Source organism: Salmo salar, chromosome ssa05 (assembly GCF_905237065.1).
Source record: "Salmo salar chromosome ssa05, Ssal_v3.1, whole genome shotgun sequence".
Taxonomy (NCBI): domain Eukaryota; kingdom Metazoa; phylum Chordata; class Actinopteri; order Salmoniformes; family Salmonidae; genus Salmo; species Salmo salar.
The window spans coordinates 46,028,599-46,053,144 of record NC_059446.1 but is presented as its reverse complement, the minus strand read 5'-3'; the positions used below and the strand labels follow the sequence as shown (position 1 = coordinate 46,053,144).

The 24,546-nt window shown below is 43.0% G+C and overlaps 1 protein-coding gene across 1 annotated transcript in view; it reads left to right on the top strand.

The window, feature by feature from the left end:
- The first annotated feature begins 18,055 nt into the window (after positions 1–18,055).
- LOC106604969 (C-terminal-binding protein 1) overlaps positions 18,056–24,546 on the top strand; it is a 47,030-nt gene continuing 40,539 nt past the window's right edge. The window contains exon 1 of the mRNA XM_014200141.2: positions 18,056–18,279. Coding sequence (XP_014055616.2) covers positions 18,240–18,279 — 40 coding nt within the window. The 5' untranslated portion in view covers positions 18,056–18,239. The remainder of the gene's footprint in view (positions 18,280–24,546) is intronic.

Sequence of the window (24,546 nt, the reverse complement as noted above, 5' to 3'; positions counted from 1 at the left end):
TGAGTACCCGGAGAGATTTCGACTAGTTCCCCCAAAGCAAAATGGCATGAAAAGGGGTGTGAGTAAGGGGAGAGGAAAAGTGCACAAAAGCCAACGTGCAGAAATCCATCGTATAGTCTGCCACACTGTGGGAGTCTTGCTGGAGTAACTTCTGGGCAGCCTCTCTCCTCAACAATGAAGCATCGAACTTTATTTACCTCCGCCACGAACTCCTCCAGAATGAAGCATAATGCCGACTGTTGTTCCCATACTGCCATAGCCCAGGTGAGAGCCCTCCCGGACATTGGTGTGATGAGGTACGCTAACTTAGAGCGGTCCTAGGGGAAGGAGGAGGGCTGCAGCTCAATGATGAGGGAACTTTGAGCGAGAAACGCCCAACAGGTGCCCGACTCTCCATCGAAGCATTCCGGGGGAGGTAAGCAGAGTTCCCGGGAAACCTGGATGACCGGGGAGGCGGCACTGCTAACAGCCGGGTTACTGAGGGGCTGGGAGGTTACTGTCATGGTCGAGTGCCTAACAGACAACCTGCGGAATTGCTCCAGCAATGTGTTCAACGCTTGGTCATGGCGTTCGGCCATGGTCTGGAACCCTTCCATAAGACCACGAAGCAACTCCTCGTGTCTTCCAATGGTGGCTCCTTGGGAGGAGATTAGAGGTCGACCGATTATGATTTTTCAACTGCGATACCGATTTATTGGAGGGCCAAGAAAGCCGCTGCCGATTAATCGGCCAATTTTTAAAATTTTATTTATTTGTAATAATGACAATTACAACAATACTGAATGAACACTTATTTTAACTTAATATAATACATCAATAAAATCTATTTAGCCTCAAATAAATAATGAAACATGTTCAATTTGGTTTAAATAATGCAAAAACAAAGTGTTGGAGAAGAAAGTAAAAGTGCAATATGTGCCATGTAAAAAAGCTAACGTTTAAGTTCCATGCTCAGAACATGAGAACATATGAAAGCTGGTGGTTCCTTTTAACATGAGTCTTCAATATTCCCAGGTAAGATGTTTTAGGTTGTAGTTATTATAGGACTATTTCTCTCTATACGATTTGTATATTATATACCTTTGACTATTGGATGTTCTTATAGGCACTTTAGTATTGCCAGTGTAGCAATATAGCTTCCGTCCCTCCTCGCTCCTACCTGGGCTCGAACCAGGAACACATCGACAACAGCCACCCTCGAAGCAGCGTTACCCATGTAGAGGAAGGGAAACAACTACTCCAAGTCTCAGAGCGAGTGACGTTTGAAACGCTATTAGCGCGCACCCGGCTAACTAGCTAGCCATTTCCGATGGGTTACACCAGCCTAATCTCGGGAGTTGACAGGCTTGAAGTCATAAACAGTGCAATGCATTGCGAAGGGCTGCTGGCAAAACGCACAAAAGTGCTATTTTGAATGAATGCTTACGAGCCTGCTGCTGCCTACCACCGTTCAGTCAGACTGCTCTATCAAATCATAGACCTAATTATAACATAATAACACACAGAAACACGAGCCTTAGGTCATTAATATGGTCGAATCTGGAAACTATCATCTCGAAAACAAAACGTTATTCCTGTTACATTGCACAACCTTCAGTGTTATGTCATAATTACGTAAAATTCTGGCAAATTAGTTCGCAACGTGCCAGGCGGCCCAAACTGTTACATATACCCTGACTGCGTGCAATGAACACAAAATGACACAATTTCACCTGGTTAATATCGCCTGCTAACCTGGATTTCTTTTAGCTAAATATGCAGGTTTAAAAATGTATACTTCTGTGTATTGATTTTAAGATGGGCATTGATGTTTATGGTTAGGTACAGTCGTGCAACGATTGTGCTTTTCTCGCAAATGCGCTTTTGTTAAATCATCCCCGTTGTCACGGTTATCGTCGGTGAAGGAGGACCAAAATGCAGCAGGACTGTGTTTGTTCATTTTGAACATTTATTAAATCAAAATGAACACCAAAAACAAGAGAACAAACGATCCACAGACAGTCTGGCAAGGCACAAGGCTAAACACAGAACAATCTCCCACAAATACAAGACAAAACACACCCAACTAATATAGGACTTCCAATCAAAGGCAACACCAAACAGCTGCCTTCAATTGGAAGTCCACCCCAATTAACTCAACATAGAAACACACTCACTAGACTAAACATAGAAATACATAAACATAGACCATAACTCAAAACCCGGAAATAATAAATCAAACGCCCTCCGAACTAACACACCACCCTGAACCACATAAAACAAATACCCTCTGCCACGTCCTGACCAAACTACAATAACAATTAACCCTTTTACTGGCCAGGACGTGACACCCGTTTGGCGAAGTCGGCTGTCTTTGTTAGGAAGAAATACTTCACAGTTCGCAACGAGCCAGGCGGCCCAAACTGCTGCATATACTCTGACTCTGTTTGCAAGAGAAGTGACACATTTTCCCTAGTTAAAAGAAATGCATGTTAGCAGGCAATATTAACTAAATATGCAGGTTTAAAAATATGTACTTGTGTATTGATTTTAAGAAAGGCATTGATGTTTATGGTTGGAGCAACATGTACCTAAGCAATTATATGCAACGCAGGACAGGCTAGATAAACTAGTAATATCATCAACCATGTGTAGTTAACCTGTTATGGCTAGGGGGCAGTATTTTCACAGCCGGATAAAAAACGTACCCGATTTAATCTGATTATTACTCCTGCCCAGAAACTAGAATATGCATATAATTATTAGCTTTGGATAGAAAACACTCCAAAGTTTCTAAAACTGTTTGAATGGTGTCTGTGTATAACAGAACTCATTTGGCAGGCCAAAACCTGAGAAGATTCCATGCAGGAAGTGCCCTGTCTGACAATTTCTTGCCCTTCTTGATTATATCTATCCATTACAGAGGATCTATTTTAAAGACAAGACTCTCGTTAATCTAACCACACTGTCCGATTTCAAAAAGGCTTTACAACGAAAGCAAAACATTAGATTATGTCAGCAGAGTACCCAGCCAGAAATAATCAGACACCTATTTTTCAAAATAGCATATAATGTCACATAAACCCAAACCACAGCTAAATGCAGCACTAACCTTTGATCTTCATCAGATGACTACCCTAGGACATTATGTTATACAATACATGCATGTTTTGTTCAATCAAGTTCATATTTATATCAAAAACCAGCTTTTTACATTAGCATGTGACTAGCATGTGACTAGCATTCCCACCGAATACTTCCGGTGAATTTACGAAATTACTCACGATAAACGTTCACAAAAAACATAACAATTATTTTAAGAATTATAGATACAGAACTCCTCTATGCACTCGATATGTCCGATTTTAAAATAGCTTTTCGGTGAAAGCACATTTTGCAATATTCTAAGTAGATAGCCCGGCATCACAGGGCTAGCTATTTAGACACCCAGCAAGTTTAGCACTCACCAAAGTCAGATTTACTATAAGAAAAATGTTATTATCTTTGCTGTTCTTCGTCAGAATGCACTCCCAGGACTTCTACTTCAATAACAAATGTTGATTTGGTCCCAAATAATCCATTGTTCTATCCAAATAGCGGCATTTTGTTCGTGCGTTCAAGACACTATCCGAAAGGGTAAAAAAGGGTCACGAGCATGGCGCATTTCGTGACAAAAATGTCTAAATATTCCATTACCGTACTTCGAAGCATGTCAACTGCTGTTTAAAATCAATTTTTATGCCATTTTTCTCATAAAAAAGCGATAATATTCCGACCGGGAAAGCGTGTAGATGTACAAAGAGAAAATAAAAACATCTCGTGCCCTCGTGCACGAGCCTGAGTCTCAGAGTACTCTGACCGGCCACTATCCAAACACGATAATGTGTTTCAGCCTGGGGCTGCCTCGATATCATTCAGCTTTTTCCCGGGCTCTGAGAGCCTATGGGAGCCGTAGGAAGTGTCACGTTACAGCAAAGATCCTCAGTCTTCAATAAAAAGAGCCAAGATGAACAACAACTTGTCAGACAGGCTACTTCCTGTTCAGAATCTTCTCAGGTTTTTGCATGCCATATGAGTTCTGTTATACTCACAGACACCATTCAAACAGTTTTAGAAACTTTAGGGTGTTTTCTATCCAAAGCCAATAATTATATGCATATTCTAGTTACTGGGCAGGAGTAGTAACCAGATTAAATCGGGTACGTTTTTTATCCGGCCGTGTAAATACTGCCCCCTATCCCCAACAGGTTAACCGTAAGGTTGCAAGATTGAATCCCTGAGCTGACAAGGTAAAAATCTGTTCTGCCCCTGAACAAGGCAGTTATCCCACCGTTCCTAGGCCGTCATTGAAAATAACAATGTGTTCTTAACTGACTTGCCTAGATAAATAAAGGTAAAAAAAATGAAAAAATGAAAAAATACAAAAAATAAAAAATAAGCGGACAAATCGGAGTCCAAAAATACCGATATCCGATTGTTATGAAAACTTGAAATCGGCCCTAATTAATCAGCCATTCCGATTAATTGGTCGACCTCTAGAGGAGATGGCATTGCGAAGCTGGTTCGAGTCTGCTGTGTCAGTCATGGCCAGGTCGTACTATCACGTTTCAGGTAAGACCCAGATGCAGACAGTGTAACAAAAGTGTATTCCTAGTACAGGGGCAGGCAAAACAACAGCTCAAGGGCAGGCAGAGGTCAGTAATCCCGATAGGGTGCAAAACGTCCAGAACGGCAGGCAGACTCAGGGTCAGAGCAGGCAGGGGTCAGTATATTCCAGTGTGGTTTGGCAAGGTACAGAATGGCAGGCAGGCTCAGGGTCAGGGTAGGCAGAATGGTCAAAACTGGGGGAAAAAAATGAAAATAGGAACTAGAACTGACAAGGGGAAAACCGCTGGTAGGTTTCACAAAACAAAACGAACTGGCAACAGACAAACAGAACACAGGTATAAATACACTGGGGATAATGGGGAAGATTGGTGACACCTGGAGGGGGTGGAGACAAGCACAAAGAGAGGGGAAACGGATCAGAGTGTGACAGAACAAGGATATTTGAAGTTATTTTAAATTAGAACCCAACATTATGCTGCCATCTTGTCCATTTCAAGTATTCTCTCATTGACTGAGACAGGTCTCTGTCATCATAACATGCAACACTTTGGGGTTGACATCCACCTATCTCGCTCAATGAGAGAATACTTCTTTGGGTAAATCACATTATCTGGTGTAATAATCAGAGGCTACAGTTTTCTGCTCTTGTGTGTCTCTACACCTGAGACACTCGGACACACTGAACTGTACTACACCTATTTGTTTTGTATGTTACTTTTACCATATAACATTATTGTTGAATACCCAGTTCTCTTGAGTTAGCATTAAATAGTGTACACTCCCCTGTATTTTGGGTTTTGACAAATAAACATTATTTGAATATCTGAATGTTTAGTATCTGTTTGATGCTACAGAGCCCTGTACAGCTTATATAAATATATTCAGTGAATCCATAAAGGCAGACACATTTCTAAGATTGATAGAAAATGGCCATATTTATTTTTTGGTGGTTCTACATGGTCTTATGCTGAGACACATTAGCGGAGTTTACACAGGCAGCCCAATTCTGATATTTTTCCACTGATTGGTCTAAATCACATCAGATCTTTTTCAGAACTGATCTGATTGGATCAAAAGACCAATTGGTAAAAAAAAATATCAATGTTAGCATTTTACACATTTTATGGAAGAGTTTCAAACGAATGGGACTGGCTAGCGTAATGTTTAGGTACAATGAGGGACAGTGAGAACTGCTTTTGAGAGGAAAGATCAGTCAACAAAGTGAATGGGCTAAGGGACTAGAGAAGTTGTGAAAAGTCTTAGGAGGGCAGTTCTTACGCAGTATGAATTGTTGTGTATGGGAGAATGGGGAGAAATGGAACCTCTCAATCGCTCTCATACACAACAAAACAATTACTTTTAGCACAACCCTGCACAACCACAACCCCCTTCCTCATCTCAAAGTACTGTCTGTAAACCTCCCCAGCCCATTGACTTTGTCTGATCATTCTTGTCAATAGTAGCCATTTGCAGGGGATTTTTTCAACCTTTTCTTTGCATTGTGTTTTGGGAATCTGCAGAGAGAAGAATGAGGTGATTGTGTCATTACTGTTGCAGTCATGATTTTTTACCTTTCAGTGTCCCTTGCTGGTTTCTGTCACACAATCTTTTTGTGCTCCATAACCGCAAGGTGTGTCCACCCCCTCATGCTTGTTACCCACAATGCAGCCGCTTTGGGGTATTTTTCCACAGGGCATTGTGAAATGACTCCTGATAACCTGCGTTTTACAATGAGAAAGGTCAAAAGAGAAGAGGGGTAGACTAAATCTGAAACATGCATGAGAGCATCAGCTGTTCCAGATGACCGTGTGATCACACTCTCCACTCGCCGCAGCCAATGTGAGTAAGACTTTCAAACAGGGCAACATTCACAAGGCCGCAGGGCCAGACGGATTACCAGGACCTGTACTCCGAGCATGCGCTGACCACCTGGCAAGTGTCTTCATTGACATTTTCAATCTCTCCCTGGACAAGTCTGTAATACCAACATGTTTCAAGTATGCCACCATAGTACCTGTGCCCAAGAACACTAACGTAACCTGCCTAAATGACTACCGACCCGTAGCACTCATGTCTGTAGCCATGAAATGCTTTGAAAGGCTGGTCATGTGCATACCCCTCCAACAGATCCACAGATGACACAATCTCTATTGCACTCCACACTGCCCTTTCCCACCTGGACAAAAGGAACACCTATGTGAGAATTCTATTCATTGACTAAAGCTCAGCGTTCAACACCATAGTGCCCTCAAAGCTCATCACTAAGCTAAGGACCCTGGGACTAAACACCTCCCTCTGCAATTGGATCCTGGACTTCCAGGACCCAGGTGGTAAGGGTAGATAACAACACATCCGCCACGCTGATCGACGGGGCTGTAGTGGAGCAGGTTTAGAGCTTCAAGTTTCTTGGCGTCCACATCCCCAACAAACTAACATGGTCCAAGCACACCAAGACAGTCTTGAAGAGGGCACAACAAAACCTATTCCCTCTAAGGAGACTGAAAAGATTTGGCATGGGTCCTCAGATCCTCAAAAGGTTTTACAGCTGCACCATTGAGAGCATCCTGACAGGTTGCATCAATGCCTGGTATGGCAACTGCTCGGCCTCCAATCACAAGGCACTACAGAGGCCCAGTAGTTCACTGGGACCAAACTTCCTGCCATCCAGGACCTCTATACCAGGCGGTGTCAGAGGAAGGCGCTAAAAATTGTCAAAGACTCCAGCCACACTAGTCATAGACAGTTCTCTCTGCTACCGCACTCAAGCGGTACCGGAGCGCCAAGTCTAGGTCCAAAAGCATCCTAAATAGCTTTTACACCCAAGCCATAAGACTCCTGAACAGCTAATCAAATGGCTACCCAGATTATCTGCATTGGCAATTTCTCGCATGGAATAGCCTTCATTTCTCAGAACAAAAATAGACCGACAAGTTTCAGAAGAAAGTGCTTTGTTTCTGGCCATTTTGAGCCTGTAATCAAACCCACAAATACTGACGCTCCAGATACTCAACTAGTCTAAAGAAGGCCAGTTTTATTGCTTCTTTAATCAGAACAACAGTTTCCAGCTGTGCTAACATAATTGCAAAAGGGTTTTCTAATCATCAATTAGCATTTTAAAATGATAAACTTGGATTAGCTAACACAACGTGCCATTGGAACACAGGAGTGATGGTTGCTATTAATGGGCCTCTGTACGCCTATGTAGATACTCCATTAAAAATCAGCCGTTTCCAGCTACAATAGTCATTTACAGCATTAACAATGGCCACACTGTATTTCGGATCAATTTGATGTTATTTTAATAGACACCAAATTAGCTTTTCATTCAAAAACAAGGACATTTGTAAGTGACCCCAAACTTTTGAAAGGTAGTGTACATATTACCTCAATTACCTCAACACCGGTGCCCCCACACATTGACATTGACTTTGTACCGGTACCTCCTGTATATAGCCCCGCTATTGTTATTTACTGCTGCTCTTTAATTATTTGTTATTCTTATCTCTTACTTTTATTTTAGGTATTTTCTTAAAACTGCATTGTTGGTTAAGGGCTTGTAAGTAAGCATTTCACTGTCGTATTCAGCACATATGACAAATACAATTTGATTTAAATTGATTGCATGGTCTCGAACTGTGTTTGCTAGGGATGGGGGAAAAGTGTGACACCACTTAAGCCCCCAAGGACGGGAGTTGCCCATCCCTTTTCTGGAAGCTCTGGAGCAGGTTTTCACCAAGGATCTCTCTGTACTTTGCTCTGTTCATCTTACCCCCGATCCTGACTAGTCTCCCAGTCCCTGCCGCTGAAAAACATCCCCACTGCATGACGCTGCCACCACCATGCTTCATCGTAGCGATGGTGCCAGGTTACCTCCAAACGTGATGCTTGGCACTCAGGCCAAAGAGCTCAATCTTGGTTTCATCAGACCAGAGAATCTTGTTTCTCATGGTCTGAGAGACCTTTAGGTGCCTTTTGGCAAACTCCAACTGGGCTGTCATGTGCCTTTTACTGAGGGGTGGCTTTCATCTGGCCACTCTACCATAAAGGCCTGATTGGAAGGTTCTCCAATCTCTACAGAGAAACTCTGGAGCTCTGTCAGAGTGACCATTGGGTTCTTGCTCACCTCCCTGATCAAGGCCCTTCTCCTCCAGTTGGTCAGTTTGGCCAGGTGGCCAGCTCTAGGAAGAGTCTTGGTGGTTCCAAACTTTTTCCATTTAAGAATGATGGAGGCCACTGTGTTCTTGGGGACCTTCAATGCTGCAGAAATGCCTTCCCTGTGGCTCAGTTGGTAGAGCATGGTGTTTGCAATGCCAGCATGGTGTGCAACACCAGGGTTGTGGGTTCGATTCCCACTGGGGGGCAGTACAAAAAAATTAATAATAATAATAATAATAAATGCATGAAATGAAATGTATGCATTCACTACTGTAAGTCGCTCTGGATAAGAGTGTCTGCTAAATGACTAAGATGTAAATAGATAAGGTGAATGCACCAATTTGTAAGTCGCTCTGGATAAGAGCGTCTGCTAAATGACAAAAATATATATATTTTTCCATTTCCATTTTTATTAGTGTGTTTATTTCCCATTATTAACATGGAAGGTGTTGGGGGAGGTAGGGGTTTCCTGACATTTAATCTGTCACCATCTGTTGGTAGGGGTTCAGCCAAAATTCCAGTTGCTTCTACACCTATGCCTAAACTGGAGGGTTTTGGGAGTTTTGATGATAGTTTACCCATGGAAACGCCCAAGGATGTGTATGAAAGAGTTTTGCCAAATACAGGGAGTGGTGAGGTCTCCATGGATTTCATAGCATACATAGTACAGCAGATTGGTCATTCCATTGGGGAGAACATTGCCTCCTGTTTGGACATGTTGGGGACAATGTTATGGGGAATGCATGCAGCTCTAGGGGTATGGATGTGTCAGGCCTGAACCTGGTATTGAAGTCTGATATCAGGGAACCGGTGTACTTTCAGGGGGATGGCTCTGAAAAGTGCACAGTGCATGAGTGGGAGGATATGGTCATGGTTTACATGCGTAAGAGGGGCGTATCTGTGATGGACCAAGCAGATGAGGTTATGGGTAGGCTTAGGATGTGCTCGTTGTTACTGACCGCTTTACCAAATTGGCTCATGCCTTCTTGTGTCTGAACCAGTTTGCTAAGTCAGTAGCTCATCAGATGTGGAACAACTATTTCTGTGTCTTCGGGATGCCTCGCCGTATAGACTCAGACCAGGGAGCCAACTTTGAGAGCGCTTTAATAGCTGAACTGTTGAGTGTTGCAGGTGTTCAGAAGTCTCACACCACGCCGTACCATCCGATGGGGAACGGGTCCTGTGAAAGGCTGAATAGGACGTTGGGAAACATGATCCGGGCCCTGCCGACGAGAACAAAGCACAGATGGCCTCAGGCGCTGAAGTCCCTCACGGTTGCATACAATTGTACCATCCATGAGACCACAGGCTTTGCCCCTTTCCTGCTAATGTTTGGGAGGACGCCAAGACTGCCTGTTGACATAGTCTTTGGCTCTGTCATAGAGAACTCAGAAGTTGTCGACTATGACCAGTTTGTTCAGTCTTTGAGGAGAGATCTGAAAGAAGCCATGAATACAGCACAGGCATCTGCAGCGAAGCAGTTGAAGAGGCATGCTGACCTTTATGACAGAGTCAGAGGAGCACCAGTGGAGATTGGGGATCGAGTTTTGCTGGCTAACAAGGGGGAGCGAGGAAAGCAGAAGCTCGCTGACCGTTGGGAGGATACTGTCTACCTTGTCACTGGATTGAATGCTGACAGTCACACTTAAGATTCAGAACAGTTCCACTAGACAGGAGAAGATGGTACATCGCAACCTGATAATGCCAGTCAACTTTCTTCCTCTTCCCCATGCTGCCGTTGATGAGAGAACAGACATGTCTGGATTAACAGAGTCTGAGTAAATGAATGACAGCCTTGTGGTCTCCGCTGCCATGGACACTGCAGTGGATGATGATGCTGAGTACAGAACAAGAGTGTGGGTGTCAGAGTTGCCTTCTGAAGGAACAGGTGGCACAAGCCTGGAGGGTGATGTGCGATCCTTGGATGCTCAGGATATTCCACCTTTGGATTCTGTGGAAGATATACTGCAGCTGGAAGGTCTGCCTCGATCAGAGAGTCTTCAAGAATCTGACCGAGACCGTAACAGTGTAGTGAGTGAGCTAATTGACCAGTCTGCTTACGATATCCGTACTGACCTACCAAACTCAGACCATTCCTTAACTGATCAGTTACGCACTGACTGTGTTGACACCATTGCAACAGTACACAACACTGTCACTCCTTATGCAGTTGAAGGTACTCGGGGTCGTATTAGGTCAAGGGCAGGACGACTATTTAAACCAGTGTCAAGACTGATTGAGATTATGAATCAGCAGAAATGTGGTTCTTGAAGGTTAATATGTGAATAGAGAGGGTCAATGGTATTGACATGTTTTATATGTTTTGTTTTTACATCATTGTGACCATGATTAGAGGTTGCAGGATGGTAATGTGACGGATATGATAAAGTCTCTTATGGTAGTTTATTTTATTACTTGGATGTTTTAACCTCTATGGGACCGGCGGGACGAATTCGTCCCACCTACGTAACATCCACTGCCAGCCTGTGGCGCGATTTTCAAAATCTTCAAAATCCTATTACTTCAATTTCTCAAACATATGACTATTTTACAGCCATTTAAAGATAAGACTCTCGTTAATCTAACCACACTGTCCGATTTCAAAAAGGCTTTACAACGAAAGCAAAACATTAGATTATGTCAGCAGAGTACCAAGCCAGAAATAATCAGACACCCATTTTTCAAGCCAGCATATAATGTCACCAAAACCCAGAAGACAGCTAAATGCAGCACTCACCTTTGATGATCTTCATCAGATGACAACCCTAGGACATTATGTTATACAATACATGCATGTTTTGTTCAATCAAGTTCATATTTATATCAAAAACCAGCTTTTTACATTAGCATGTGACGTTCAGAACTAGCATACCCCCCGCAAACTTCCGGGGAATTCGCTAACATTTTACTAAATTACTCACGATAAACGTTCACAAAAAGCATAACAATTATTTTAAGAATTATAGATACAGACCTCCTCTATGCACTCGATATGTCCGATTTTTAAATAGCTTTTTGGTGAAAGCACATTTTGCAATATTCTAAGTATATAGCCCAGGCATCATGGGCTCGCTATTTAGACACCCGGCAAGTTTAGCACTCACCATAATCATATTTACTATTATAAAAATGTCATTACCTTTTGTTGTCTTCGTCAGAATGCACACCCAGGACGTCTACTTCAATAACAAATGTTGGTTTGGTCCAAAATAATCCATCGTTATATCCGAATAGCGGCGTTTTGTTCGTGCGTTCCAGACACTATCCGAAATAGTAAAGAAGTGTCGCGCGCTTGGCGCAATTCCTGACAATAAAATTCAAAGTATTCCATTGCCGTACGTCGAAGCATGTCAACCGCTGTTTAAAATCAATTTTTACGTCATTTTTCTCGTAGAAAAGCGATAAAATTCCGACAGGGAATCTCCTTTTCGGCAAACAGAGGAAAAAAATCCCAAAGGCGGGGCGGTCGGGGTCACGCGCATAAGCTAGTGTCTCTTGATGGGCCACTTGAGAAAGGCGATAATGTGTTTCAGCCTGGGGCTGGAATGACGACATTCTCTTTTTTCCCGGGCTATGAGAGCCTATGGACGACGTGGGAAGTGTCACGTTAGAGCAGAGATCCTTAGTAAATGATAGAGATGGCAAAGAAGTTCCAGAAATGGTCAGACAGGCCACTTCCTGTAAAGGAATCTCTCAGGTTTTGACCTGCCATTTGAGTTCTGTTATACTCACAGACACCATTCAAACAGTTTTAGAAAATTTAGGGTGTTTTCTATCCATATGTAATAAGTATATGCATATTCTAGTTACTGAGTAGGAGTGGTAACCAGATTAAATCGGGTATGTTTTTTATCCAGCCGTGTCAATGCTGCCCCCTAGCCCTAACAGGTTAAAGTCACTGAGTGTACTTAACATGTAACAGGCATGTTTACCTATGAGGGCTAAGGGGTTGATCAACCACTTTTCACTCTAATTCTCAAGGAGAATAGTCTAATGACCGGAATATTTAGTGACTGTTTTAAAGCAGGGTCTGCATCCTCGATATACACAGCTTTACCTTTTAGTTTTCTCTATTAGGTAGTATTAAAATATATCTATACTTTTTTTTTTCTCTGTGGATTATTCTGTACATATGTTGAGTGTCTTTGTACCTGGTATGTTTGCACATTGTGGTTTTGTATTTTATTATTTTTCTTTGCAAGTGGAATTCAGTAGGGGGAAGTGTAACAGGGTTATATTGGTGATTCCCCTTGCCACTTTATTGTTAAGCCAATGGGTTTTTGGTTTTATTTTTGTCTTGCCTTCACCTACTCAACATGGCATCTTATTGGCTGGTTTGCGTAGCTTGCTTACGAGGGAGGATGTTTCAATTAGAATCGTCCCAGTGAACAAGCACAAAACCAGCGGTAGGTTGCTGGTTGCAAAGCACTGTACGTCAAAAGGGATTTTTATACTCCCAAGTGATGATTTAAATGTACAATTTATATCAATTTGTTTGTAAATGTTATTCGAACATCACACATAAGATGCAGCGGTTTTTGGTGAATATTTGTGGTGCATTTTGTTGTAGAGAATTCCAGCTAATACTAGCTAGCAACTTACTGTGTCTGGTGGGGGGGTTTGTATATTTTGTACAGTGCGTGAGTGCAGAGTTGGATGGTGAGCCGTGCATTGCATGACGTGCAATTTTGTGCTGTTCCTATCAGAATAAAGCTCCATGACTGGTGTTACAAGTTGGAGTTCGTGTCGATAATTGATTGTACACAACGCAAGAAGAGTACTGTTACACATGGACACAACATTTCAATATAAAGAGAAATAATCTACACATTAATTTGTTAAGTGGGCCTTTCCTGTAATGATAACTCAATCAGGCGACCGGTACTCAGTGCTGAACAGTGCTGAAATAGCAGCTGCGTCAGGTCTCTCTCCTCTATTCATCTGCTGATTACATGGACAAGGGGAACCTGATTAGTAATCCTAGATCATCAATGCTACTCTGAGACACTTTGTGAACACAGGCCTAGATCTTCCCGAAATGTTAGGTGTGTGAGTAAGTAAGTGGCAGGTAGGGGTTATGGGCAGTGAGACAAGTATACTGCAAGTGTGTGTGTGGTGGCCTGGCCAGTCATTTGTGGGTTGTTTGTGTAGCCTCAGGCCTTTGGCTCTTAATCTGAAACTCTCACCATTCTCTGTACCTCTTCACTGTCACTGAGTGATGTAATTCTCTGACACCTCTTTTCTCCTCTTTTCCTGAGCCCATGCCCTCAACAGACAGGATAGCAACAACAGCAGAGCTGCAGCACCCCTCATTCTGAAACGACACCTAAAATGCTCAGATTACCAATGGTTAAGTAGGTAGCTAGGATATATAAGTTAGCTAACCATTTACAGTAACAGCAGTTCATTCATAAGACAAAAAACACTATCTTTGTTGGGACTACCTTATAATCTTAAATCTACAGCAGAAATAAAGAAATATCACTATCTTGGCATTAATGGATTAATTAATAGAAATTAATACATGAATTAATATATAATACATTTACATTTAAGTCATTTAGCAGACGCTCTTATCCAGAGCGACTTACAAATTGGTGCATTCACCTTATGATATCCAGTGGAACAACCACTTTACAATAGTGCATCTAAATCTTTTAAGGGGGGTTAGAAGGATTACGTTATCCTATCCTAGGTATTCCTTAAAGAGGTGGGGTTTCAGGTGTCTCCGGAAGGTGGTGATTGACTCCGCTGTCCTGGCGTCGTGAGGGAGCTTGTTCCACCATTGGGGTGCCAGAGCAGCGAACAGTTTTGACTGGGCTGAGCGGGAACTGTGCTTCCTCAGAGGTAGGGGGGCCAGCAGTCCAGAGGTGGATGAACGCAGTGCCCTTGTTTGGGTGTAGGGCCTGATCAGAGCCTGAAGGTATGGAGGTGCCGTTCCCTTCACAGCTCTGTAAAAATCACCATGGTCTTGTAGCGGATGCGAGCTTCAACTGGAAGCCAGTGGAGAGAGCGGAGGAGCGGGGTGACGTGAGAGAATTTGGGAAGGTTGAACACCAGACGGGCTGCGGCGTTCTGGATGAGTTGTAGGGGTTTAATGGCACAGGCAGGGAGCCCAGCCAACAGCGAGTTGCAGTAATCCAGACGGGAGATGACAAGTGCCTGGATTAGGACCTGCGCCGCTTCCTGTGTGAGGCAGGGTCGTACTCTGCGAATGTTGTAGAGCATGAACCTACAGGATCGGGTCACCGCCTTGATGTTAGTGGAGAACGACAGGGTGTTGTCCAGGATCACGCCAAGGTTCTTAGCACTCTGGGAGGAGGACACAAGGGAGTTGTCAACCGTGATGGCGAGATCATGGAACGGGCAGTCCTTCCCCGGGAGGAAGAGCAGCTCCGTCTTGCCGAGGTTCAGCTTGAGGTGATGATCCGTCATCCACACTGATATGTCTGACAGACATGCAGAGATGCGATTCGCCGCCTGGTTATCAGAAAGGGGAAAGGAGAAGATTAATTGTGTGTCGTCTGCATAGCAATGATAGGAGAGACCATGTGAGGATATGACAGAGCCAAGTGACTTGGTGTATAGCGAGAATAGGAGAGGGCCTAGAACAGAGCCCTGGGGGACACCAGTGGTGAGAGCGCATGGTGCGGAGACAGATTCTCGCCACGCCACCTGGTAGGAGCGACCTGTCAGGTAGGACGCAATCCAAGCGTGGGCCGAGCCGGAGATGCCCAACTCGGAGAGGGTGGAGAGGAGGATCTGATGGTTCACAGTATCAAAGGCAGCAGATAGGTCTAGAAGGATGAGAGCAGAGGAGAGAGAGTTAGCTTTAGCAGTGCGGAGAGCCTCCGTGACACAGAGAAGAGCAGTCTCAGTTGAATGCCCAGTCTTGAAACCTGACTGATTAGGATCAAGAAGGTCATTCTGAGAGAGATAGCAGGAGAGCTGGCCAAGGACGGCACGTTCAAGAGTTTTGGAGAGAAAAGAAAGAAGGGATACTGGTCTGTAGTTGTTGACATCGGAGGGATCGAGTGTAGGTTTTTTCAGAAGGGGTGCAACTCTCGCTCTCTTGAAGACGGAAGGGACGTAGCCAGCGGTCAAGGATGAGTTGATGAGCGAGGTGAGGAAGGGGAGAAGGTCTCCGGAAATGGTCTGGAGAAGAGAGGAGGGGATAGGGTCAAGGGGGCAGGTTGTTGGGCGGCCGGCTGTCACAAGACGCGAGATTTCAACTGGAGAGAGAGGGGAGAAAGAGGTCAAAGCACAGGGTCAAAGCACAGCACAATAATAAATTCATACAATGAAGTTAACCTCTTGGGGCTAGGTGGGACGCTAGCGTGCCACCCGTGGTGCACTCCATCAACAGCAGGTGCATTTCAAGAGCGGCAAATTTGAATCCAAATAAATGTCAAAATTCAAATTTTTCTAAAATACAACTATTTTACACCATTTGAAAGATAAACATCTCCTTAATCTAACCACGTTTTACGATTTCAAAAAGGTTTTACGGCGAAAGCATAAATTTAGAGTATGTTAGGACAGTACATTTACAAGAGTTGTGTGTAATGTTTTGTCAAGTCAAAGACAGGGTCACCAAAACCATAAAACCAGCTAAAATGATGCACTAACCTTTTACAATCTCCATCAGATGACACTCCTAGGACATTATGTTAGACAATGCACGCATTTTTAGTTCTATCAAGTTCATATTTATATCCAAAAACAGCGTTTTACTATGGCATTGATGTTGAGGAAATCGTTTCCCTCCAATAACCGGCAGTCAAGTCAGCGTCACAAATTAAATAATTAAAATTAGAAAACATTGGTAAAATATTATATTGTCATTTAAAGAATTATAGATTTACATCTCTTGAACTCAATCAACTTGCCAGATTTAAAAATAACCTTACTGGGAAATCACACTTTGCAATAATCTGAGCACTGCGCCCAGAAAAATACGGCGTTGCGATACAGACTAGACGTCATGTTGGGGAGATCTAAAATCGAAAATACTATGTAAATAATCCATTACCTTTGATTCTCTTCATCAGATGTCACTTCCAGGTATCACAGGTCCATAACGAATGTAGTTTTGTTCAAAAAAGCTCATCATTTATGTCCAAAAATCTCCGTCTCGTTAGCACATGATGTAAGCCAGCCGGACTTCTCGTCATGAACGAGGGGAAAAAATATATTTACGTTTGTTCAAACATGTCAAACGTTGTATAGCATAAATCATTAGGGCCTTTTTTAACCAGAACATGAATAATATTCAAGGTGGACGAATGCATACTCTTTTATAACGTATTGGAACGAGGGTACCCAACATGAACTCGCGCGCCAGGTGTCTAATGGGACATCATCGTTCCATGGCTCTTGTTCGGTCAGATCTCCCTCCAGAAGACTCAAAACACTTTGTAAAGGCTGGTGACATCTAGTGGAAGCAATAGGAAGTGCCAAAATATTCCTAAGCCCCTGTGTTTTTCAATGGGATAGGTTTAAAGTCAATACAACACATCAGGTATCCACTTCCTGTCAGAAAATGTCTCAGGGTTTTGCCTGCCAAATGAGTTCTGTTATACTCACAGACACCATTCAAACAGTTTTAGAAACTTTAGGGTGTTTTCTATCCATATATAATAAGTATATGCATATTCTAGTTACTGGGTAGGATTAGTAACCAGATTAAATCGGGTACATTTTTTTTATCCAGACGTGCAAATGCTGCCCCCTAGACCCAACAGGTTAAAGGGTGAACTATTTTGAAGGGACATAAAGTGTTGGCTGTGCATTTAGCAAATGACAGGCATTCCACATTTAACGCCACCCGCATGTGAAAATCAAAATATCCAGATATTGTTTGGTTTATATGCAAAAACGTTTAAAGCCATTTTCAGTTTTTCCGTAAATCTTTTTTTTTTTAAAAGAGCCGTTTTCGTGTTGCTGATTGCTCCATTTTAACACAGAAAAGGAATTAACCACACGTACATGGGCCGTTATTGCATAACATTTATCATTTTGTATTCTTCAGGTAATCTAACCTAGCATGCATAAAAAACGTCTGTGTGGAGACCCCTCATCTGTTTTTCAGGGGAAACGGAAGTTAGGTCTGTATCCCTGAAAACCGAAAACATCAGCTTTTTACCGACCCTGTGGAGAGTATCTTTCAGGAAACAAAAGATACATTTTTTTTTGGCCTTAGCTCCACCCCATTCCTCTTATTTTCTTTCAGCCACCTCACACTTGCGCCCTTCTCTCTCTCGCTCTCTCGCTCTCCCACTCCCATAAATGCAGTGACAGTTGCATTCTGTGTGTGCATGCATGTGTGATAGAGATAGTCGAAATAGAAAGTGAGAGAGGGAGGGAGAGTGAAGGAGCAAAGGGGAATGCTTGCCACTGAGGGAGGGAAAAGGAATAAGGAAATTGAAGTAGCCGCCATATGCTGTGGACTTTTATGAATGTCTTGCTGAAGTGAATATTCTTTTTTGGGAAAAAAGATGGGAAGCTCGCATTTTCTGAACAAAGGCTTGCCTTTAGGTAAACATTTAGCTTTCCTTTGGTGCATTGGACCACATGTTAACTGTGATTGTGCTGTGTGGTGTGTACACACACAGTATTCTTCCTTCCCTTTCTCCTCTTCCTTTCCCCCTCCACTTTCTCCCTCTCCATTATCTTTCATCTCTACCATTCAGCAACTTACAATGCTGTAATAGCTTACTTCCAACTCTAAATATGTTTCTGTTGATGCCTGGTATGCTTAGCCTATAGCCTCCTGTAGGGGTGAAGTACAGAAATACTATTTCCCTTCAAAAAATTTAAGGGCTGGCAAGGAGACACACAGCAGATACTTCCTAAATGGCCTTCCCGTTTATTGAGCAGTTGGCAACGGTGTTTCCAGTTCCGTCTGACTTGCTTCCTAATTTTCCTTTCAGCGAAGAAAGAAACATTGTTCTAGAATCAGTCTACTATGGGAATACTTCAGATTCAGGAAGGACAGAAAACAGCTTTGTAGGTGCTTAGTAGTCATGCTAGTATTGTGAATACTTCCATGTCTTAATTTTTAAAATTGTACCTTTATTTAACTAGGCAAGTCAGTTAAGAATAAATTCTTATTTTCAATGACAGCCTAGGAACAGTGGGTTAACTGCCTTGTTCAGGGGCAGAATTATAGATTTTTACCTTGTCAGCTTAGGGATTCGATCTTGCAACCTTTCAGTTAATAGTCCAATGCTCTAACCACTAGGCTACCTGCTGCCCCATACTGGTGTCTGTTACTTGGATTTAATTTTTTATTGTATTCACAACATCAGCATATTTTCTACAATGGTGGTCTTGTTTTGTTGTTTGATCTTTTTCTATTATTATTCATGTCTGGGCTCGTAGGTGTGTTCAGTTCTGTGATCAATGGATCGTGTCTTATCTTGTTATTAAAATCAGGCTAATTGACACAGATACCAATTCACCCCTGGGGTGCTCAAATTGGCAGAATTACCCCTATACAAAGATCACATATCAGTATTGCTATGGAATGCCATGGATATTGGTGATAAAACAATTCATTGTTTGTTAATTTCTTTGAATTTTTATAATCTTTGAAGAAGACATGTTGGCTTAGCTAATAGTTTTTGTATTTTCATTAATCTAAAACACAAATGTCAAACGTGGCTGATAAAACTCTCCAGTAATCGAGCTAGGCATATACATTCATCCTCATTTTCATGTTTGTAGTGAATTACACCCTGTGGCTGATCAGTCCAGTTGTGATCTAAACGCAGACAAACAAGACGTGGCTTAATGATCCTGTTTGCCTGTGTGATTGTGTTTGTGTGTTTGCTCACTTGTGTGTGACTGTGTGTGCGTGCGTTTGCGTGACTGACTGTGTGTATTGGTGTTTGTGTCTCTGGGTGAGTATGCATGTGTCCGTGTGTATGCTGGTGGCGGGATGAGGTAGGGAGGGAGCTGAAGGAGAAGAAAGGGGTGTGTCTACTCCCCTGGCTCGCCTAGAAGGGAGATTTCCTGTGGGAACAGAACAGTGGGTTGAGACAGTCACGCCATGTTTGTTCATGCCAGATTGGCTATGATCATAAATCACATAGCCTGAGCTACTCACAGGTGCACAGTTGTTTTCCTTCTTTATGGTGGTTACAGTTAAAATTCTACCTTTCATATCAATGCATATCGGTTTATTGGGCTGTATTGAAAAATAATGTATATGAGGACATCTTAAATAAGTGGGGAAATAAATTAAATAGAGCTATGTTTGAAGCATTTCATATTTGCATAGTAAAGGACAGCTCTGATCAAATAAAATAAAATTTTATTTGTCACATGCGCCGAATACAACAGGTGTAGGTAGACCTTACTGTGAAATGCTTACTTACAAGCCCAACAATGCAGTTTTAAGAAAATAGAGTTAGGAAAATATTTACAAAATAAAAATAAGAAGTAACACAAAATAACAATAACGTGGCTATATACAGGAGGTACCGGTACTGTCAATATGCGGGGTACAGGTTAGTCGAGGTAATTTGTACATGTAGGTAGGGGTAAAATGACTATGCATAGATAATAAACAGCGAGTAGCAGCAGTGTGAAAACAAAGGGGGGAGGGGGTGTCAATGCAATAGTCCGGGTGGCCATTTGATTAATTGATCAGCAGTCTTATGGCTTGGGGGTAGAAGCTTTTAAGAAGCCTTTTGGACCTAGACGTCGTCTCTCCGGTACTGCTTGCTGTGCGGTAGCAGAGAGAACAGTCTATGACTTGGGTGACTGGAGTTTTTGGCAATTTTTTGGGCCTTCCTCTGACACCACCTAGTATATATGTCCTGGATGGCAGGAAGCTTGGCCATACGCACTACCTTCTGTAGCGCCTTACGGTTGGATGATGAGCAGTTGCAATACCAGGCGGAGATGCAACCGGTCAGGATGCTCTTGATGGTGCAGCTGTAGAACATTTTGAGTATCTGAGGACCAATGCCAAATCTTTTCAGTCTCCTGAGTGGGAAAAAGCATTGTCGTGCCCTCTTCACGACTATCTTGGTGTGTTTGGACCATAATAGTTAGTTGGTGATGTGGACATTAAGGAACTTGGAACTCTCGACCCGCTCCACTACAGCCCCGTCGATGAGAATGGGGGTGTGTTCGGCCCTCTTTTTCCTGTAGTCCACGATCAGCTCCTTGCTCACATTGAGGGAGAGGTTGTTTCCCTGGCATCACACTGACACCTCCCTATTGGCTGTCTCATCATTGGCGGTGATCAGGCCTATCACTGTTTTGTCGTCAGCAAACTAAATGATGGTGTTGGAGTCATGCTTGGCCACGCAGTTGTGGGTGAACAAGGAGTACAGGAAGGGACAAAGCACGAACCCCTGAAGGGCCCCCATGTTGAGGATCAGCGTGGCAGATGTGTTGTTGCCTACCCTTACCACCTGGGGACAGCCTGTCAGGAAGTCTAGGATCCAGTTGCAGAGGGAGGTGTTTAGTCCCAGGATCATAGCTTAGTGATGAGCTTTGTGGGCACTATGGTGTTGAACACTGAGCTGTAGCCAATGAACAGCATTCTCCCATAGGTGGTCTTTTTGTCCAGGTGTGAAAGGGCAGTGTGGAGTGCGATTGAGATTGCGTCATCTGTGGATCTGTTGGGGCGATATGCGAAGTGGGTCTAGCGTTTCCGGGATGATGTTGTTGATGTGAGCCATGACCAGCCTTTCAAAGCATTTCATGGCTAACAACGTGAGTGGTACGGGGTGGTAGTTATTTAATCTTCACTTTCTTGGGCACAGGGACTATGGTGGTTTGCTTGAAACATGTAGGTATTACAGACTCGGTCAGAGAGAGGTTGAAAATGTCAGTGAAGACACTTGCCAGTTGGTCCTTGTATGTTCTTAGTACATGTCCTGGTAATCCGTCTGGCCCTGCGGCCTTGTGAATGTTGACCTGTTTAAAGGTCTTGCTCACATCGGCTACAGATAGCGTGATCACACAGTCGTCCTTGTATCGTTGTCGAACACAACTCAGGCTTTCTGGGGTGCTGTAGTTTGACTGTATGAACGTAGATGAGGGTTCACAGGAGCAGGCTGAGGAGGGGCAAACCTTAAGCCACAAGAGACACTGTTTAGAATACTGGACGTAAGGGTCGTTCGTACTAGTTCTCACACGATCAGATCCTCCACTGGAATGACAGATAAGAACTGGGTCTCTAAATGTGTCAGTAAAATGTGGTAGATGTGATAAGAAAACTGATAGGGATCTTTTCCTTTCTCACTAATTCTCCCATTTGATGTTATCACAATAATTCCTTATTAGCAGGGCCAATTCCAGGGAAATAAGCAATATAAGTGATCGCTTAGCCAAAAAAAAGAAGAAAAATAATTTGAATTACAAAATATGTAGAATTGCGGTAAATTAGCTTGGGAAAATTTATTTTTTAAAAGCTTAACGTATTGCAGGCATTTACTGTATACTGAACAAAGATATAACGCAACAGGTTGTGGTGATCCCATGTTTCATGAGCTGAAAAAAAAGATCCCAGACATTTTCCATACTCACAAAAAGCTGATTTCTCTCAAATGTTGTACATCCCTGTTAGTGAGCATTTCTCGTTTGCCAAGATAATCCATCTACCTGACAGGTGTGGCATATCAAAAAGCTGATCAAACAGCATGATCATTACACAGGTGCACATTGTGCTGGGGACAATAAAAGGCGACTCTAAAATGTGCAGTTGTCACACAACACAAAGCCACAATGTAACATGTTTTGAGGGAGCATACAATTGGCATGCTGACTGCAGAATTGTCCACCAGAGCTATTGCCAGATAATTTAATGTTCATTTCTTTACCATAAGCCGCCTCCAATGTTGTTTTAGAGAATTTGGCAGTACGTCCAACTGGCCTCACAACCGCAGACCACGTATAAACACGCCAGCTCAGAACCTCCACATCTGGGTTCTTCACCTGCGGGATCATCTGAGAACATCCACACAGACACCTGATGAAACTGTGGGTTTGCACAACCAAATAATTTCTGCACAAACTGTCAGAAACCATCTCTGGGCCTCCTGAGTGGCGCAGTGGTCTAAGGCATTGCATCGCAGTGCTAGCTGTACCACTAGAGATCCTGGTTCAAGTTCAGGTTCTGTCGCAGCAGGCTGCAACCGGAGACCCATGGGGCGATGCACTACGGGCAATGAAAACAATTGCATTTTATCGATGGCAATTTGAATGCACAGAGATACAGTGACAAGATCCTGAGGCCCATTGTCGTAACATTTATCCACCGCCTTCCCCTCATGTTTCAGTATGATAATGCACGGCCCCATGTGACAAGGATCTGTACACAATTACTGGAAGCTGAAAATGTCCCATTTCTTCCATGACCTGCATACTCACCAGACATGTTACCCATTGAGCATGTTTGGGATGCTGTGGATGGATGTGTGTTCCAGTTCCCGCCAATATCCAACAACTTCACACAGCCACTGAAAAGGAGTGGGACAACATTCCACAGGCCATAATCTACAGCCCGATCAACTATGAGAAGGAGATGTGTTGCGCTGCATGAAGCAAATGATGGTCACAACAGATATCTGTATTACCAGTCATGTGAAATCCATAGATTAGAACCTTATTCATTAATTTCAACTGACTGATTTCCTTATACAGTTGAAGTCGGAAGTTTACATGCACCTTAGCCAAATACATTTAAACTCAGTTTTTCACAATTCCTGACATTTAATCCTAGTACAAATTCCATGTCAGGTCTGTTAGGATCACCACTTTTTTTTAAGAATGTGAAATGTCAGAATAATAGTAGGGAGAATGATTTATTTCAGCTTTTATTTATTTCATCACATGTGGGTCAGAAGTTTACATACACTCAATTAGTATTTGGTAGCATTGCCTTTAAATTGTTTAACTTGGGTCAAACATTTTGGGTAGCCTTCCACAAGCTTCCCACAATAAGTTGGGTGAATTTTGGCCCATTCCTCCTGACAGAGCTGGTGTAACTGAGTCAGGTTTGTAGGCCTCCTTGCTCGCACACACTTTTTCAGTTCTGCCCACAAATTTTCTATAGGATTGAGGTCAGGGCTTTGTGATGGCCACTCCAATACCTTGACTTTGTTGTCCTTAAGCCATTTTGCCACAACTTTGGAAGTATGCTTGGGGTCATTGTCCATTTGGAAGACCCATTTGCGACAATGCTTTAACTTCCTGACTGATATCTTGAGATGTTGCTTCAATATATCCACATCATTTTCCATCCTCATGATGCCATCTATTTTGTGAAGTGCACCAGTCCCTCCTGCAGCAAAGCACCCCCACAACATGATGCTGCCACCCCCATTCTTCACGGTTGGGATGGTGTTCTTCGGCTTGCAAGCCTCCCCCTTTTTCCTCCAAACATAACGATTGTCATTATGGCCAAACAGTTTATTTTCTTTTCATCAGACGATCTTTGTCCCCATGTGCAGTTGCAAACCGTAGTCTGGCTTTTTTATGGCGGTTTTGGAGCAGTGGCTTCTTCCTTGCTGTGTGGTCCTTTCAGGTAATGTGATGTAGAACTCGTTTTACTGTGGATATAGATACTTTTGTACCGGTTTCCTCCAGCATCTTCACAAGGTCCTTTGTTGTTGTTCTGGGATTGATTTGCACTTTTTGCACAAAAGTACGTTCATCTCTGGGAGACAGAACACGTCTCCTTCCTGAGCGGTGTGACGGCTGCGTAGTCCCATGGTGTTTATACTTGCGTACTATTGTTTGTACAGATGAACGTGCTACCTTCAGGCGTTTGGACATTTCTCA